The 20521-nt window shown below is 34.5% G+C and overlaps 2 protein-coding genes across 2 annotated transcripts; both read left to right on the top strand.

The window, feature by feature from the left end:
• Nucleotides 1-11125: 11125 nt before the first annotated feature.
• LOC121248425 lies at nt 11126-13208 on the top strand. Its single transcript, XM_041146887.1, has 2 exons — nt 11126-12816; nt 12918-13208. Exon 1 carries the CDS (start codon nt 11258-11260, stop codon nt 12659-12661), a length of 1404 nt encoding a protein of 467 aa, XP_041002821.1. The 5' UTR covers nt 11126-11257; the 3' UTR covers nt 12662-12816; nt 12918-13208.
• A 4627-nt stretch (nt 13209-17835) lies between these two features.
• Nucleotides 17836-19394, top strand: LOC121248424 (heat stress transcription factor B-2b-like). The gene is made up of 2 exons (XM_041146886.1): nt 17836-18440; nt 18522-19394. The coding sequence occupies exons 1-2, from the start codon at nt 18195-18197 to the stop codon at nt 19170-19172; spliced, it is 897 nt and encodes a 298-aa protein (XP_041002820.1). The 5' UTR covers nt 17836-18194; the 3' UTR covers nt 19173-19394.
• Nucleotides 19395-20521: the final 1127 nt, after the last annotated feature.

Below are 20521 nucleotides of genomic sequence, written 5' to 3'. Positions count from 1 at the left end.
AATATATAAATAAATTATATATATATAAATTATATTCTAAAATAATAGTCTATATATAAATAAATTATATATAAATACATATATATAAATTATAAATAGTCTAATCTGAATTGGTGGTTAAAAAATATAGTTGTAGTTTGAAAAAATGAAAAAAAAAACACATGCCGAAATATCAGCCGGTCCCGGCCGAAATCTAGGCTGGTATAGGCCAAAATTGAGGCTGGCGGTCGGTACGAAATGCGTATATTCGGCCGGTATGAAAAATTTCGGTAATATCGGCCGGTACAGTACAAAATTTAAAACACTACTTATTGTACCCAATTTTGGTTACTCGGGTCATACAGTTGATAAATGGTATAAATCTATGGTTATCCACCTGGATATAAAGCAAAATTGAGAAACCCTACTGCTAATTAGGCCACTGCTAGCCAATCTGTTTTAGATTTGGTTATGATTCCAAATTTTCCTTTTTCTCAAGAGCAATGTCAACAGCTCCTTACGTTTCTTCAAAATCAAACTAATCATTCTTCTATGAATCAAGCAGGTACAGTTCCATCCATTTCTCCACCTGCACATCAACTTCCTTTGCACCATTTGTTTTAGGTATTTTGATTCCTAATTATTATCAATCTTCAATTTTATCTGCTATTGATACTAGGGGTGGGCAGCGGGGCTCCGCACCCCGCTGACCCACCCCGTTCGCCCCGGTTTCGGCCCGCTCAAGCGGGGTGCGGGGGCCCTCGCCCGCACCTTAGGGAAGCTGCAGAGGTGGGGGACGGAGCTTCGCCCCCTCCACTTTTCCCCCGCCCAGCTTTATATATATATATATAAATTAAAATTATATAATATATATATTTATATATATATAAAACCCATAAGTAAAGTGAAATGGCGCCGTTTTGTCCATGACAAAAACGGTGCTGTTTCACTTAGGGACTTGGTAAGCCTCAACTAAAAGTGAAATGATGTTGTTTCACTTTCACTTTTAGTTAAGGTTCCCCCCTCCCCGCGTCTGTTTCCCTTCCCATTCTAGACCTTCTCTCACTCTCCTATCTCACTCTCTCTGAGTCTCTCGCGCTCTCTCACTTCTCAGTCTCGCAGTGCTAGTCTCTTTCTCTCATTCGAATCTCTGTCTCGCACGAGTCCACGACTGCACGAGCAGCACCACAGCCTCCACTTTTCCGTCTCTGTCTCTCACTTCGAATTCGCCGCTACTCAAAAGTAAGAAATCCGAAACCCATTCTTTTTTTTTTTTTTTTAGTTTTGGATTGGAGATTGGATGAAGGTTGGGTTGAATTGGAGACAGAGGATGGGAAAATTGTGAATTTGTGTGCTGTGGAGAAATTTGTGCATGTGTTTGATTCGTGTTTTTGTTTGTACTTTGTGTGTTTGTTTGTTTGTGTTTTTTTTTTTTTTTTTTTTTTTTTTTTTTTTTTTTTTGTAGATTTGAACCCTAAATCAATTTAGGGTTCCAATCCGAAACCCATTCTTGAAATTTAGGGGTTTCAATTGAAACCCCTATTTTGTTTAAAAAAAAATAGATAAATTTGAAATTCACATTAAAAGGTCCATAAACTAATATAATTGATTACTTATAAAAAAGAAACTAATATGATTGTACCATTTCATTAAAAATTATTTTCAATCTTACATAATTATTTTACTATTTAAACATAATAATACACCTACAGCTTTTTTATAATTATTTTACTATTTAAAGGTCCATAAACTAATATGATTGATTACTTATAAAAAAAAAAAAAATATGATTGTACCACTTCATTAAAAAGTATTTTCAATCTTACATAATTACTCTTTATTTTAAATAGAATTATAAAATAGTTGTAAACTATTTGTAAGTTTATCTTTAATGGCCCAAAAAATGCATATTATAAAACAGTTATATATGAATATGGCTTGTTTACTTGAAGAAAGATAAGTATATTAACTATTAAATTTATTTAGAAACCAATGTTAATGGAAATAATAATGTGATTGATAAGTGCATGTTTGGAATTATGTCGTGTGTTGATTGATTTTATTATTTTTTATTGTGTTATGGAATCATGAATGTCTTCTCAAAGGGATTTCACTGATAGCTCTCCCACCCCTACCAGTACCCCTGCCCCAGAACCTAACCCTACTCCAACCCCTGGGAATGGGAATATACCTTGCCCCGCCCCTAAGCCCACACAAAGTAAGAAAACTGTTTCCGTAGTTTGGTCTCATTTTACCAAACTAGAGGGTGGTGACCCCAATAACCCATAAGCTAAATGTAATTATTGTGAAAAAATATATGGATGTCACTATAGAAAATATGGTACATCCCAGTTAAAGGTCCATTTAGAGGAACAATGCAAGAAGAGTCCAATATTAAGATCCTTACTGGAGAAGAGTCAATCAAGACTAGAAGTTGGACTGAAAAAAATGGCGGATGGGAGTAGTGGGGGTCCAACGTTGAAGGGGTTTACAAAGTATAAGGTTGATGAGTGTAGAAGGAAGTTAGCTCGTATGGCTATCATAGACGAGCTACCTTTTCAGTTTGTGGATGAGAGAGGGTTCCAAGAATTGGAATCTAGATTTACGCTTCATTCTCGCCACATTATGGCAAAAGATATTAAAAAGATATACTGGAAAGATAAATATGTTTTGAGGGGCCAATTGGCAGGTTTGGTAGCTTGTCTCACTTCCGATACTTGGACTTCTATCCAAAATTTTAATTATATGTCTTTGACTGTCCATTTCATTGATTCTGATTGGATTCTTCATAAAAAGATTATTAAGTTTTGTCAAATAACTTATCACAAGGGTGAGACAGTTGGGAAGGCCTTAGAGGCCTCAATAAAGGAGTGGGGGTTGACACGGGTTTTGACAGTTTTGGTTGACAATGCCTCATCTAATGATGTCGCCTTGGGATATCTGAAGACTTATCTTACAGAGGCAAATAAGACATTCTTGGGTGGTGAATATTTGCATGTCAGATGTTCTGCACATATCTTGAATCTAATTGTGACTGAGGGGTTAAAAGATGTTGATAACTCGGTTGCACGAGTTAGAGTGGCTGTGAAATTTGTGAGGTATTCTCCATCTAGATTGGAGAAATTCAAGATTGCTTCGAAGAATGTGGACATAACATCAAAGAAGAGTCTTTGTACTGATGTTCCTACCAGATAGAACTCAACCTTCTTGATATTGGAGGCAACCCAAGAATATAAAAAAGCCTTTCAATTATTAGGTGACGAAGACATTCAATATGTCAAATACTTTGATGAGCATGGGGGTTTAGGATTGCCTAATGATGATGATTGGGAGGTAGTTGCTACATTTGTTGATTTTCTCGGGCTTTTTTATGATGTCACATTGAAGTTATCTGTTTCTTTGCACCCTACATCTTATGAATTTTGTCAACAAATATGTAGGGTGAAAGAAGAATTAGACGACATGTGTAGAGGTTCCAATCTAAGGATGAAGGGGATGGCATTGACCATGAGGGTCAAATTTGACAAGTATTTTGGGAGATTTGACTAGACTAAATATTTTGTTATATGTGGCTACTATTTTTTATCTCCGTCTAAAAATTTCATGCATGTTATATGGTTTGGGACTTGCGTATGATCAGGCATGGACTGATCTTATTGGTGAGATGGCCCGAGATACCCTTTATAGATTTTATGATGGGTTTAATGCAATTAAGGGTAGTATTGCATCTACTACACCTACACATATCCCAACACCTCCTCCAGACACCAGCACAACAAAAAAGCGTAGATTGATATGGACTAAGACCCTCGCACATAATCCTACACTAGTCCGTTAATCTACGGAGGTGGTTTCAGAGGTAGACAATTATTTGTCAACGAATCTTATTCAAGATGATGATGATTTTGACATATTAGGATGGTGGAAGACAGCATCAAAGAAATATCCCATCTTTTCTGAGACTGCCTGTTGTATGTTGGCCATCCCTATTAGCACCGTTGCCTCGGAGTCTGTCTTTATTACCGGAGGGTGCATATTAGATCATTTCTGTAGTTCATTATCTCCTACAACTGTGGAGGCATTGATATGCACACAGAGTTGGACGATGGGAAATGATATTTATGTTCTGGATATTTTAGATTTTAAAGAGACCGACGAAGATGGTGGTGATCAGTCTAGATCTGAACCATCTGGTAATTATTATTTTTATTTTATTATTTTGATTTATTTATATTCATTTCAATTTCATCAGTATTAATTTTAGCATTGATTGTTGTAGCAACACATGAGACGACTTAGACGATGTCTACCTCCATTGCAATATGAATATGTGCTCAAGCCTCAAAAGAGTCAAATACTACCCATCCGGCCGCCCCAAATGTCACAGTCAAAGACCCAAATAGCTCGCCTTTTTTTTTAGATTATTAATTTCTTAAAATATTGAATTTTGAATCAGATGTTTGTATTATGTATTTGATTTGTAATTTTGTAATGTTGATACAATGTCCCTTGGACACTTTTTTCTTTGTAATTGTTTAGACTTTCCTTTTTATTTTTGCAATAGCTTAGTTATTATTATTATTTATTAGTTTATTAGATAGTAGACTTGTAGTCTATAGTAGTACTTCATTAGTCTTAATTATATAAAATTGTGTATGTATATATTATTTTCATTCATGATTCATGTAACTTTTTTTTTAAACTCTTTTTTTTTTTTTTTTTGAAAACTTCTATTTTTATGGGCCCAAAAGCTGTTTCTAGGCCATTTTAGGCCCATTTCAACAGTTTTTGGGCCTTTGGCCCAGTAGGGGGGGGCGGATGGAGGACCCCCTCCCCCCGCACCCCGTCATCCGGGACGGGGCTCCCGCCCCCGCACTCTGGGGGCGGGGGGCGGATTACCAAATTGACCCCTACGCCGCCCTGTAGGGGCGGGTAGCACCTCTAATTGATACAATTGTATTTCATCAACAGTCTTGGATTCTTGATTCTGGAGCAACTGATCATATGATTGGTTCTCTTTCCTTTTTTTCTTCAGTACCAACCCCTGTCAATATCTCTGTGAAATTATCTAATGGTTCTTGAATTCAAGTTACACATATGGGCGTGGTTAGACTTTTTGATTCTCTAGTTATGATTGATGTTCTATATGTTCTCACATTTACCTTTAATCTTATTTCAGTTAGCAAGTTAACTTCACATTTATCTTGTTTCTTATTGTTCTTACATGGTTTTTGATATATCCAGGACCTCTTCAATTGAAGGGCAATTGGAGTAGCTAAACATTCTCAATGTTTATATCATTTACTGCAAGTTCCAAGCACCTTTATTTCTTGTAATTCAATTACATTTTCTCGTTGTAATTTTGTCAAAAACAGTTCTCACATTTGGCATTGCCGTCTTGGAAATATTTTTTATTCTAGATTGCATGATTTGTCTTATGATATTTCTTGTTCTACAACTCCAAATAATAGTCATTGTGATGTCTGTCCACTTGCTAAGCAGAAAAGACTTCATTTTCCTTTAAGTTCCTCAACTTCTAGCTCTATTTTTGAGCTCATTCATTTATATGGGGGTCTTTTTCAATCATTTCATATGATGGCTTTAATTTTTTTCTAACTATAGTAGATAATTACAGTATATGTACTTGGATATATTTACTTAAATCCAAGTCTGAAACACGTTCATATCTACAATCTTTTTTTGTTTTTGTTGAAACTCAGGTTAATTATAAAATCAAAACCATTCGTACTGATAATGGTTTAGAGTTTGATATGAAATCTTTTTTTTTTTTTTTGTCTAGTAGAGGAGTTATACACCAACACAGTTGTGTTTACACTCCTCAACAAAATGCTATTGTTGAAAGAAAGCAACAATATATACTCAATGTTGCTAGATCTCTTCATTTTCATTCAAATATTCCTTTACAATTATGAAGTGGTTGTATCCTCACTGCTATCTTATAAATAGAATTTCCACTCCTGTTTTAGCACATAAATCACTATATGAAGTACTTTTTCAACTAAACCTCAGTACAATCATCTTAAAATGTTTGGTTGTCTTTGTTATGCATCCTTACTTGGTAATCCTTCCTCTACTAGGTTTTCTGCTCGAGCCTAAGTTTGTGTATTCTTAGGATATCTTGTTGGTATCAAAGGATACAAATCGTATAATCTTTATACTTATTAGATCATCATTTCTAGAAATATCATATTTCATGAACATATTTTTCCTTTCAAACCAGACTCAACTTATCGACATCTTTTCTCTGAAAAACAGAATCCTTCTTCTTTCTATCCAAATCTTGTCCTACCAGTTCCTCTTTCAGATGCTAAAATTTCTTCCTTTTCACACAACTCTCTACCCACTCATTCTGATACATTTCAGAATTCATTACCACCAATTCTCATTCGCAAGTCTACAAGAAATAGAAGACCACCTGATTACTTGCAGCATTACCATTGTTCTTTGATATCAAATAATAAAGTCACTACTTTTCTTTTGGTTGATGGTTCTTCAGCTTCAGCTTCAGGTACTCTTTACTCTAATTCTTTATATTTGTCGTATTCCAAATTTTTTTTCTTCCTATAAGCATTTTTGTTCCTCTATTGATTCGTAATATGAACCCAAATTATTTCATCAAGCCATCACATATCCTCATTGGAAGGATGCAATAACAACTGAAATCAATGCTCTTGAAGCTAATAAAACTTGGATTCTGACTGATTTACCTCCTGGCAAGTAGCATTTTGGCTGTAAATGGGTTTACAAGTACAAGTTGAAATCTGATGGCACTCTAGGAAGCTATAGGGATTGGTTGGTTGCAAAAGGGTATACTCAACGAGAGGGAATTGATTACTTTGAGACTTTTTCTCCTATTGCAAAACTGATTACTGTTCGTTGCTTTCTTGCCTTAACTGCTATACACAATTGGGAGTTGCATCAATTAGATGTCAACAATGCATTCCTTCATCAGAATTTGGATGGGGAGGTATACATGAAACTTCTTTTTGGTTTTTCCAAACCTGTAGATCCTCGAGTTTTTAGGCTGCTCAAGTCTTTATATAGCTTAAAATAAGCCTCTCGTTAATAGTTTTCTAAATTCTCAACTCTGGTTGCTTATGGATTTACTTAGTCAAAGTCTAACTATTCTTTGTTTATTAAATGTTCTGGTGATTCTTTTGAGACACTGTTGGTATATGTAGATGATATTGTTATTGCCTCAAATCATTTGCAAACTGTTGCTGATCTTAAGACTTTCTTAAATTTCCATTTTAAGCTGAAAGATCTTGGCGTTTTGAGGTATTTTTTTGGAGCTAAAAGTTGACAAATCTGGTAAGGGTATATATCTTTCTCAAAGAAAATATGCCCTTGAAATTGTTTCTAAGACTTGTTTATTAGCTGCTAAACCTGCTAGCTGTCCAATTGATCAAAACTTAAGACTCTCCAAAACAGAATCTGGAGGTCCTTTACTTACCGATTCAGCCTTTTACAGAAGTTTAATTGGTCATCTTCTTTATTTGACACTTACTCGACCTGACTTTTTTTTTTTTTTATGTTATTACTTTGAGTCAATTTTTGGATCAACCTCGACAGTCACACTATGATGCAGCTATTAAAGTGGTTTGATACATCAAAGCTACTGCAGGCCAATGATTGTTCTTCCTTAGCAGCTCTGATTTTGTGATTCTGATTGGGCCACCTGCCCTGATTCTAGAAGATTCGTTACTGGTTTTTATCTTTTTCTTGGAGATTCTTTAATTTCATGGAAGTCCAAGAAGCAATTTACTATTTCCAGATCATCTGTTGAAGCTGAGTATCAATCTATGACTTCTACTTGTTGTGAAATCAAATGGCTTATCTCTCTCTTTGCTATTTTGGCATCTCATTTACTTCTCCATCTATTTTATATTGTGATAGTTAGGTAGTCATTCATATTGCTGTTAATCCAATTTTCCATAAAATGACTAAGCATATTGAAATAAATTGTCATTTAGTTAGAGATATGGTTCAACATAGTGTTGTTGTAACTTTTCATGTTTCTTCTGAACATCAGTTGACAGATTTATTCACAAAACTTTTAGCTTCTAATAGATTTCATACTCTTCTCAGCAAACTGTGTATACTTAATTTACACATTCCAGCTTGAGGGGGACTATTACCAGTTATTGTATAATGTTATTTTTACTTTACATGTACTCACGTGCACAATTATCTCATGTGTACCTTAGTTACATTTACTTTATATTTCATTTTAGCAATACAAGATATTCTAGAATTTTTTCATTTTCGTCTTTTCGGTTTCCCTTTTATCACCATTTTTGTATATTCTTCCAGAATATAGACCAATGAAGAGTATTAAAAGAAGTGTGGAAATGTTATTTTCTTGAGAATTGTTATATATATAAATAAATTACGCAAAAACAAACTCACAAACTAACGTGATTTTATGAGATTCGTTGGATTTACTTTACCATAAAAGTAATTTTATAATTTGACGTATCACATCAAGTTACGTCAATTTGTAAGTTTATTATTGTGTAATATCTTTGTAATTGAAGTATTTCTTTATTTTCTTTGGGTTCCGTTAATGGGTTCTTACCCTTCAAGGAAGCATGTATTATATCATTTTATTTCAAACAAAAATAATTTCTCCTAACATACGAACCCACCAAAAAATGGAGATTTTACTCAAAAAAGCGGTCAATGGTTACACAAAATTTTATAAATTGTTTAAGCAAACTAAAGTTAATAGCGACCTCTATAATTTATGCGGAGAATGTACAAGTTTTAAATAAATTAAGATTACGTTTGAGTAGTGAGATGATCTCAGATATTCTGTAATTAATAGTAAAAAAATAATGAAAAAATATTAAATAGTAATGAATAGTAATAAAGAGTAATAAAAAGTAGATAAAAAATAATAATAAAATAATAAATATTAGTTGAATATACTGAGAAAGATCCTAAAACATTCATTTATTCTGAGAAAGGTCCCTAAAACATCCCTAAAACATTCATTTATTCTGAGAAAGGTCCCTAAACCATTCATCGAAAAAGGTCCCTGTGGACTTGTTTCTTTTTGAAAAGCTTGTTGTAACTTGTACAGATAACTAATGCGAGATATTTTGATTGCGGGTGCTTGAGAAAGTTAGATGTTCGTAGTTGCAGCCGCTTTTCTTTGCCGTGAAGAATATTGGCCAAACTTGTACAGAAAAGGGGTTAAGAAGATGGAGACGAGGACAAGCACTGAGTGCAGGCAGAGAGTTTTCAAATTTCAGTCTTGATCTGCTGTCATATGGCGAATAATGCAATGCCACTTGACTTGTCACAACTTTAATTTGAAGCTCATCTATTCGGAAAATGAGGCAGATTTTTTTTCCCTCTCTCGACTTGGTTTCGTTTGATTACGCAGTTCAAATGAGATGAAATAAGATGTTTTGTTAAAAATTAAATAAAATATTATTATAATATAATTTTTTAATATAATTTTTATTTTGAAATTTAAAAAAATTGAATTATTTATGATATTTTGTGTGAGAATTTGAAAAAATTATAATGATTATATAAGATAATATGAGATAATAGGGATGTACAAGAAACAGGAGAACCGACTGGAACCGACCTAGACTGGCCGCCGGAGCTTGGAACCGGCCGAAACCGGCATGGAACCGGCCGAAACCGGCATAGAACCGGTCGGCTAGCGGTTGAATTTGCCAAAAACTAATGTCCAGTGGTTCGGTCCCGGTTTGATCTTGGGCCAGACCGCTGAACCGATTAAACTGATAAAATGTTTTTTTTTTTTAATTATGCATATATAAAACCACTTCGTTTCACTTAAGAAAGTAAAACAACGTCATTTTAGGACTCAATGTTTGGAAAAAAATATAAAGCAAACGGTGTCGTTTCACTTTTAAGCGAAACGGCGCCGTTTCTCTCTAGGGTTTAAAATCCCAACACCTTCTTCTTCCTCATTTCTCCTTCTTCATTTCACGTCGCCCCTCTCTCTCTCTCTCTCTCTCTCACACACACACACATACACACACACTGAGGCTTCGCACGCAGTAGCAGGGTCACCTCTGTTGCAACTGAAGACGCCGACGAATCGACTGTAGTTACACCAAGACTGATATCGACAGCTTTCTCCCCTTCATCGGCCAGTTTCAGTCGAGATTTACATCATTTTAAGGGATCGGTGCGGTTTCGATTCTAGACCGAAACAGCACCGATACCTTCGATTTTCACTCCTATGAGATAGTTTGATTTTATATAACCAAACCGACCCATCTTTCAAGATCTTCAGGGGAGACTCGAGTAATTGAGCTACTTAAATAAGTAAAATTTGCTACTGATTTGCTTCAGCCAAAATACTTTGAGATAGATGGATTCCTCTCTTTGGAAATGCATTTGCATATATTTTCCCATTAGACTCGATGAGATCTTTGTAGAGTTCCGCTATATACAGATTTACAGTCATTTTTTACGTATTTTTTAATATAATTGGTCAAAACGGTTATTTTATATTAAAAAAAAGTAATGCAATCAATCACAATAATAGAATGTACAAGAATACACAAAAGTGAATTCACATAGAATTTCTTATTCGTGAATACTCAATCAATTTCACATGGGGTTGGAACAAAGAGGCACTATTCAATCTCAAGATGGATGCAATCAGCTCGGACTATTTTCCAAATCCAATAAGTACTTAACTCAACTATTTCATTACTATTCACAAATCATCATAATATTATTAACACGAGATTTTTACAATCAATTCGGATCCCATTCGAGCGAAAATCCTCATATATTAGTGAAAATGAAAAGAATAATTTCTTCTCTTTTTTTCTGTGCAATCGGTAAATATAAAAAGAAAATTTATTCATCATTTTTTTAATTATTTTTTTATCATCTCATGATATAATATTAGATAATAAATTTATAAATAAAATATAATAAATAATTTTCAATCATTTAATATCATTTCATCAATAATAAAAATATGATAATAATTGAAATGAGGAGAAATATAAAATTCCATAAAACGTATTGCTAAGACTTTTTTTCCAAATGGGACAATGCAAATACCAGATGGGTCCGGTGTAAATGGGTGGGTCTGACCCACGCACGAATCCCCCATCAAACCAACAAACAACGCATCCATTGTCGTTGACGACTCCCCAAAATTCCATTTCAAAACCTTTTGAGATCTCATCTCATCTCTTGGAGTAACCCTATACAGTGTTTGTCCCCCTCCCCGAACCAAAAACCTTAAAAAACAATGCTCCAGTTCCTTCTAACCTACAAGAACCCAATCCTCCACACCTTTCTCTCCCTTTCCCTCGCTTTCCTCCTCTCCTTCTTCAAGATCCCCTCCCTTTTCCTCCATGGCCTCCACACCTACATCCAACCCGAAAACCTCCACCAAGACGCTAGCCGCGCCGCCATCAGACGACCCGAGAGCTCCAATCCAAGCTCCACTCTCCAGGGTTACCAGCACTTATCTTCCAAACCCAACATTGAACCCCGGAAGAGGAACAAGTCCAAGGAAAAGTCCGAATTCGATGAGAATAACGCCCAGATCTTCCGGATAACGCTCGACCACAGTCGCATTCAATCCCGGCTCTATTTCCACGAGTATCGCAGAGTTTTTACTCTCTCATTTGTGGCTCTTTCTTCTTTACTGCTTCAATTTTACTTGGGGGTTTCAGAGAGCTCTGGATCTTTTATAAATGGGACTTTTGTTCCCCTTCTGTTTGGATTTATCCTTCTTTGCAATCTAGTTTTATTGCTTGCTAAGGTTTCGTTCGAGAAATCTGCGTCGAGGAAGTCGGAGAAGCAACTGAGTGTGCTTCTTGGGGTTTTGGGGTTTACGCTGGGGCTATTGATTTGCTTTGAGATTGTTCCTCGGGTTTTGGATTTCCGTTTTGAATCAATTAATGCGGTTTTGAGGGTTTTTCTTGCTGTTTTAATGGGCTTCATCGCTGGCTTTCTGCTTATGCCGGCATTAAAATATGCAAGGTCTTTTTGGCTTGGAACTGATCAGCTTCAAAGCAATTTATCGATGATTCATTGTGGATGGTTTTCTAGAATGATTCTTTATGCGAATACAACGTTGAGTATGCTCACGGCATTGCTTTGGATTAATCCATTCGTTGAGATTCTCGTTAATAAGAACATTGATGATGCTAAAGGAGCGCGTTTAGTTAGTGAAATTGGGGATGCTGAGAGGTTGGTTGGCAATGTGGGCATGTCCCTTTCCCATTTTAACAAGCTCAGGGTTTGGTGCTTGTTGCTTTTGGGTTTATTGCAAGTTGTGGCTTTAAGACCGAACTTGCAAATGTATCTGAATGAAGCATTGTTGTCTTGGTACCAACGGTTGCACGCCAGCAAGATTCCGGATTTGGACTTTAGCAGGGCGAAGGTCTTTTTGCACAACCACTACTTATGTCTTGTAGTTTTGCAGTTTCTTGCACCGCCGATTCTTGTGCTTCTCTTTGTTGGCTTATCTCAGATTGATGGTAACTCCTTTTTGAATTCCCAATTGATATGTAGTCTACAGCCATGTTCTTCTTTTGTTAAGGAAGTGGCGTTGTTTTTGGCTTGGTGGGTCGTCTTTGTTTGGGCTGTTTTCAGTTCAGGAAGCCTTGTATTGTATCGTCGTGGCATTTTGTATATGTCTTGATGAGTGATTTTTGGTTTTGGCCTCCTACACCTGTTGGATTTTTGAGTGAAGAGTGTCATGCTTGCAATGCCATTTTTCATAACGGTGATGTTCACAATTCCCCAAACTACATTATTATTTCGATACTGTATTTTTCACCCTATCTGTCCAGATAGGTATGCATTTTATATTTATAGTGACTAAAGTGACTTGAAACGTTTCTGCAGTTAATTTAACTTCTTTGATTTCATCACTTACTAAAGTATCAATGGTTTAGTCATGACAAGCTATAGGCATAATCAAGCACAAAAGCCAGTCTTTTCACTTTCATTTTCTGTTCTTCAACTGGAGAAGTATGGCATCTAATGGCAGCAACAAAGCCTTATCATCAGATTAAGCAAGCGGATGGTCTATTTCCCCATTGGATTCAGGTCTTGTCTAAATATCATATTCATATTGACATCGTACACTGCTATATTAAATGTAAATCTCATGTTGTCATTGTCCTTTTGATACACTTTCATGCAAGACTATGCAGAGTCTAAAACATGACTGCTTCTCTTAGGTATATGATTAATCACATTTTGAATCCACGCTGTTAAGCAAATGTTGGTCCCTCCATATCCCTTTCTTATATGGCACATGAAAATTCATCGTCACAATATTCTAATCATCACATTTTGGCTTTATTAGCATTCTACATTTGTCAAATGCAAATGGGATACTTGCATACATATTCTCGTTTTCTGCATCTTCTTGATTTGTTCCTCCCCCTTCAGTCAATTTGTTTTATGGGAATGGAATGTTTTATGCATAAGATAACTTGCTCATGGTTTTGTGACTATCGTATACTTTTTGCTACAATAAAGATAACAACTGCGTGTATGTGCAAACAAAGACCAACTTGATTCTCTAGGCCTGTCCAATTTTCTCTCTCTTCCTAGCTAACTCCGATCTTAGCTGAGAATTCAGATAACCTCTTTTAGTTACTTGATATTTAATGTATTCTATTTTTCTTATGATCAACCACAGGGTTTAAACACAGAGAGGACTTGTTTTGTGTTAATATAGATTCTTTTTCATAACCCTTTTTAAGAAGCTGATATGTAACTGTAGATTTGTCTGTTTGTTGCTATTATCTATTTTTAGAGATATTCTCTGTTAAAATCATTTTGATTATATCAATAAAATGCTGTGCATTCTCTTACAGTAGTGGTATTATCACTGCCTATTTTGTTGGGGCATCACCACTGTTGTGAAAACTATTACATAGATATTTTTATTTGAGATTCATAGATTTAACATGCTGCTTGTATCTCAGATGCTCATTCAAATATATGTGCGTTCGGCCTCTATACATAGCACCGATCACCATATGCTGTTTTGAAGTGAATTGTGACGTAATCTCAGTAGGATTGGCACTCATTGTGGTACATAATGATTAGAAGGTTCTTGCTTTTAGATGAGTCATATTGGTTATTTTCTTTTGGCTGGGTATCAACATGGTGGAAAAGGTTTATAGGTACTTCTGGTTGAGAATTTGTACCCTTTGGTTCAACCTGAAGGTAACCTACTCATGTTCAGGTTGGATCTGGGTTGATCGGGTCAAGCTTAATCTGACTTTTTTCCTGTGATAATACAATAGGGTTAGCTCGTGTCGGCCGATCCTCTAAAAGTAAAAAACTCTTGGTGCCAAAATAGAAGGGTAGCACTACAGCCACCAGGAATCCTCCCGATAAGTGCATTCTCTCTCTTCTTTTTTTTTTTAAGTATTTTTTATATCCTCTTAAATATATATATTTTTAAAAAAATTCAAAACATTGTTAAAAAAATATTTCATTAATCATTAAATAAAAAAAATTAAAAATAAAATCTATCGGGACCCATTATCAGGATCTCTAGAATTTTCCAAAATAGAATCTGTTGTTTAGGGTTTTTGGTTGTACTTTTCCCGCCCTTCTACTTTCATTGAGCAGCTTTTCGTGCTGGTCAGCTTTCTGAAGAAATGAGGGAATGGGGCCTCCTGCGATTTTTATTTTGTTTGATTGTGGAGGAGAGGTTGGAACTTGAATCTGTCTATTACAATACTTGTTATGAGATCAGGCATATTCACTGTGACTACTACATCCTGTGAGTCCCATGGCTCAAGATCATCAACTCTAAAACCAATTGGGCAATACTTCGCCACCATTTGATTATTCCAATAGTAATAACAATAGCCCACTATCATAAATCGATAATGTTAGCTGTACGAAAAAAAATTCGAATATCAGGTTTAAAATTCGGTACCTGAACCAGATGGAACTGGTTTAGTCATGCAGGTACCGGCCCGGATATGTTCCGGGCCGGAACTCATATCCGGTTATCCAGGTTCCGGACCAGGTTAGAAAAAAACTCAGCCTGGTTGAACAGTCTTAAGTTAGATGATATTTTCTTCGATTTTAATTTTTATGCAAGATTTTCCCTTTTGGGTAATAATTGTAACAAAATAACAAAAGAGCAGGTTTCCTTTGCAGGATAACAATTATTATTTTCTTCTTTTTATTTTTCCTCCAATAATATGAGGATAATGCAAGCACTGTGAGGGCAAAACTTCGTATTCGAAAATGAAGACATGGATCGAATTTGGACCCGTTATGAGGGGACCGACGAGGAATGATGCGGCCCCCAAACATCTGGATACCAGGAAAGTAATTTATTTGCAAATTTGGCCTTTCTCTAACAAAATTGAAAGGCAGAAAATGACCACCAAAAGCGCACAGTTCCATATAAAGACACGTTTGGCCGTTTTGGCATGGATGGGAATCCAAATCAAATTACTGGAATCATCTAGCCAGAAGCCAAAATTTAAAATAATAATAATAATAATAAGAGAAAAAAGAAAGAAAACATGATGCCTCATGAGACCAGCTTTGCTTATTGATTTTATTGACTAATAAAGATAGATAGTAGATTAATAGTAATGTTATTATTCACCTTAAATTTTATCATTCTCAATTATCATACTGATTGATGTGGCATATTTTAAGTAGTTCGTAAATTAATTATTTTAATGAAAGGCAACTAATAAAGATAGATAGTTCATTAATATGATTGAAGATAACAACATTACGATTAAAAAAAAAAATAACATATATTAAACCTTCAGAAAGTATACACGAGGATGAAGACACTCATTCAAATAATATTCACAAAAAAAAAATACAACATTCTACTTCATACGAAAGGTTTCATCTCTACAAGAGCAGTACAGGAATAGAGGAAGTTCTTCGACTTGCTTGCACTAAAAAATGGAATTAGGAAATTTCAAAGTGGGGCAAGATGTAACATTCTTTCTAATCACCTAACCTTGTTGTCAATATAGGCTGCAAAACTAATGACAAACCTACAAGCTAGATGCTTGGACCAAGAGGCAAGTTTAAGATTGCTGATAGTGTGGTGATTTCAAATATTTTGTGATAGTAATAAAAAATATTAAATGATGATTAATAATAATAAAAAAAATAAAAAATATATAATAATAATAGAATTTTCTGAGAATAATACTGAAATTAGCTCTAAGAGTAGCTGTCACGGGCCATTAATCTAAAAGCATGACTCTAGAGGATTTTCCTCGAGGTAGGGAAAAGTTTACGGGAAAGTAGCCCAAAATTTGGACCTAAAAGAAAGAAAAAGTAGGAACATAAAAGCGTCTTCTCCGTAGATATTATGTAATATTGGGTTAGGAGTTGGGGAGAAATGGAGAAACAAGCAAGCATATGCAGCGCAACTTAGATTGACAATATCACAAATTACGAATGGGTATTAAGTATTTTCTTAGAAAAAACTTGAGATAGAAACCAAAAAGAGCAGAGTATTTATAAGGAAAAGAAAAAGAAATATACGGAAACGCTTTTCCTGTATATATATATATATATATAATCTGGCCCCCGAGAATGAACTTTAATATTGAGAATAACTTTAGCAAAACAAATCTAGATTTGTTAAAAAGTACTTACGAATCACTGTATTTTATCGGCAGTGGCCGCATGCATGAGCTGTTGAAAAAAAACACAAAAACGACAGACGTACGTACCAATAGTTGTCCCACCATTATTATTCATGTCCTTCCTATTACTATATAAACAGAATAACCATGCCACAATGTGTCGGCCAACCTTTATTTACCTCAAATTGTATTTTTATCATTTTTTTAAAATCAATTCATTTCAATTCATTATTATAATTTTTTAAAATTTTAAAATAATAATAATATTAAAAAATAATATTTTAACTATATTTTATCATCTCAACTCAACTCGATTCAACATTTAAATATAATTTTAATCATTCTTTTTTCAACATATTATAATGTATCATATTCTAAAATTATTTTTATTATAAAATAAATTTAATATATTATATAAAATCACGTTAATTTATAAATTTCATCTTATAAAATTTCTGTGACTATTACACTTCTAGTAATTTTATTAATTTTGTGTAGAAATTCAAAATAAAGAAAAGTGGAAAAGAAAAATAAACGTTGTGCATATATATTATTTGGCACCTAATACCTAACTAAATATGATATTTGGCGCATGTTTTACCGACGATAATGCAACCTAATCTGTTCGTTTTTATTGGCATAAATTTTAATAATGAGTCTAATTGGAAATATAAAAAAAATAAAGAATGAGAGTAAGAAAATGTTAGTTTTAAACTACAGATAATATTTTAAGAGAAGTATTACAATTATAAATTTTTTTTATAAAAATAAATTTATAAATTAATATATCTTTATATAATACATTAGATCTAAATAAATTTACGATCTAACGCACTATATTAAATCATTTATAAATTTATTTTTATAAAATTTTACATTTATCATTTTAGTATATAATCTTTATCCTTTTAGTATTTTTATTTTTATTTTTTATTTTTATTTTATTTTTTGAGAATCCTTTATCTTTGAGTTTTGCTATATATAAATAAGTTTGCGTACCAATCTACGTACTAATACTGTTATCTTCATATTCTAAATTTAAATTAATATTATTTTTAATCAAATTTACTTTCTAATCAATCATATTGAATAAATACACGTATTAATATACAAAATTACTTACAATTAGATTTTTCCTCTATCCTTTTAATATTAAGGAGAAGGTAAATATAGCGCATTCAGTCAGACCCACCAAGTGCCGCAGTCGCACACCCACACGCACAGAATACGGGTAAAGAGAAGGCCTCCCACGGAAGGAAGCTTCCCGAGATAAGACGTAGCCTAGTAGCTTCTCGTTCTTTCCTCTCTTTTCGCTCTCCCTCGCCGTCTCTCTCTCATTCTTCTTCCTTCGGTTTCATCGTTGCTTATCTCCTATGCTCATCTCCTCTCACCATTAAAACCTACCCCTTCGAACTTTCTAGAACCAGACCCTCTCTCTCCATAGTCTCCGGCTAAAAACATTCTCTATTTCGCTTCAAAGTTTCTTTCTTTCTTTCTTTCTTTCTTTTTTTTTTTTTTTTTTTTTTAGGTTTTTAGTTTTGGCTTGTCTAATTAGGTGGCTTTCATATGGCTCTGCCGGTGGAGCAAAACGGTGAGTCTACCAGCGGCGACTCTCAGAGATCTCTACCCACGCCGTTCTTGACCAAAACGTATCAGCTGGTCGACGATCACACCATAAACGATGTTATCTCATGGAACAATGACGGATCCACCTTCATCGTCTGGAACCCGACCGTCTTCGCCAAAGACTTGCTCCCTAAATATTTCAAGCACAACAATTTCTCCAGTTTCGTCCGCCAGCTCAACACCTATGTACTCTCTCTCTCTCTCTCTCTCTCTATTATTGATTAAAAATCTTTTTTTTTTTTCAGTTTTATTTTCCTTTTTTCGTAGGGATTTAGAAAAGTAGTTCCTGATCGGTGGGAATTCTCAAACGAATGCTTTCGCCGTGGTGAGAAGCAGCTTCTGCGAGAAATTCAGCGCCGAAAGATTACATCACCTGCTGTCGCAGCTCCGGCGCCGTTAACGATAGCTGCAGTTCCGACCGCGAAGCCGTTAACATCGCCGTCAAATTCCGGAGAAGATCAAGGGATGTCCACGAACTCCTCGTCGACAACGGCACCGGCTGATCTCATAGACGAGAACGAGAGGCTGAGGAAAGAGAACGTGCAGCTGAGCAAAGAGTTGGCGGAAGTGAAATCGCTCTGCAACAATATCTTCGCTCTGATGTCGAACTTCGCGAATAATAACCCATCAGAGAGTGCTGGGCTCGATCTGTTGCCGGCTAAACGTTTCGCCGGCGAGGGGGTTACGGAGGCTGAGACGAGCGCAAGGCTTTTCGGCGTGGCGATCGGTGGGAAGAGAGCGAGGGAAAGCGACGTTGCAGCGGCTGAGCACGAGACGGAGTTGAGGCTTCAGCAGCCTGGAGCCGGGGTGGCGAAATCAGAGCCGATTGATTGTCAGAACGATGTTGATGATCGAAAGTCAACGTGGCGAAACCACTGCCACTGGGATAATCGTAACAATCAGAGCGTGTGTAATTGATTAGTGGTTGGTGGAGGTTGGGAGTTGTTAGGTTGGATTAGCGGTGAAGCACTGGATCCGAGTCTCTACGGAACAGGCATGTGACGAAATGGATCACGTGCGTTGTCAACCGAATGGGACCCAGTTCAAGAAGTTTCTTAGAACTTTTCTGCTCCACTCTTTTAAGATTTTGTTTTTTGCCCTTTTTTTTTTAATTCAAAATGGAAATAATGCTTTAATTTATCCCCTGTTTTTTAAGTTATTATTGCCCCGAAAGTCCAACTGATGATCTATTTTCAGAGTGTTGTTCTGCAAATACACGTTGTTGTACTCATTATAAGCGGTTTTTAATTAAATATTTGACATAATTAATTGTAAAACATATACTATATTTTTTTTGTTATTTTAGGGACGATAAATCTTGAAGAAAATATATATTGTATTATCCAAGAAAGAATAGAAATCCTAGGCTTGCTTTGTTAAGTAAAATTAGTTTTATATGCGGTTAATATAATTGCTATCTATTTAATGCTTTTTTTAGTGCATGGTTTTATTGTTAATTAAAATTGTGGCAATTGGGTTAGTTGGAGGTATTTATCAAGTTGTAGAAAAAATAATTAGAATCGGAGTAATATGTTATGCAATTTTAAAGGAATAATAAAATCTTTATGAGTTACTAATATATTGTTAAAAAATTTCATTAACAATATTTATTTTTGATAATAATGCGATTATATATAGTAAATAGGAAAATATTCTCGTTATAGAGATATTATATTAAATAATTTTATAAATTGACGTGATTTGATGTTACTCTTGAGATTATTATATTATTTTTATAATAAAATAAATCTAATGAATTAGATAAAATTATTTTAATTTTTAAAAATATTTTTATGTTCCTCTAGTAAATAACGGAGGCAAGTTTATTTCGTTTTGTTGTATTGAACGTCAATATGGTAAAATCTTTTGATCAATTGTATATTTGTGATTGATATTTAATGACTTCTATAACTAAGTATTGTAATAAATGATGATTATGTAAGGCCTTATAAACCTTGTTATTTCATGCGATAGTAAACAACTAAGGAAATATGAATTTTTAAAAATTTATCAATCAATCATTTGATGTCGTTGAAATAATAATTAAATATAAGAAATAATATATATAAAATACTTTAATCACAAAATAAAAAAATAAAAAAACTTTAAAAAGTAAAACTCGAAATATTTTATATAGTATGTTAAATTATAAAATTATGTAAAATTATGTCAACAACTGTTTCTCTTTTTTCATACGATAACGTTGGCGACAGCTTTGAAATTTGAATATATAGCTAGGTTGTTGATCCTTCACTCCCAATGTCTAG

Source organism: Juglans microcarpa x Juglans regia, chromosome 2D (genome assembly GCF_004785595.1).
Source record: "Juglans microcarpa x Juglans regia isolate MS1-56 chromosome 2D, Jm3101_v1.0, whole genome shotgun sequence".
NCBI classification, from domain to species: domain Eukaryota; kingdom Viridiplantae; phylum Streptophyta; class Magnoliopsida; order Fagales; family Juglandaceae; genus Juglans; species Juglans microcarpa x Juglans regia.
This window is presented reverse-complemented; position numbering and strand designations above follow the sequence as displayed.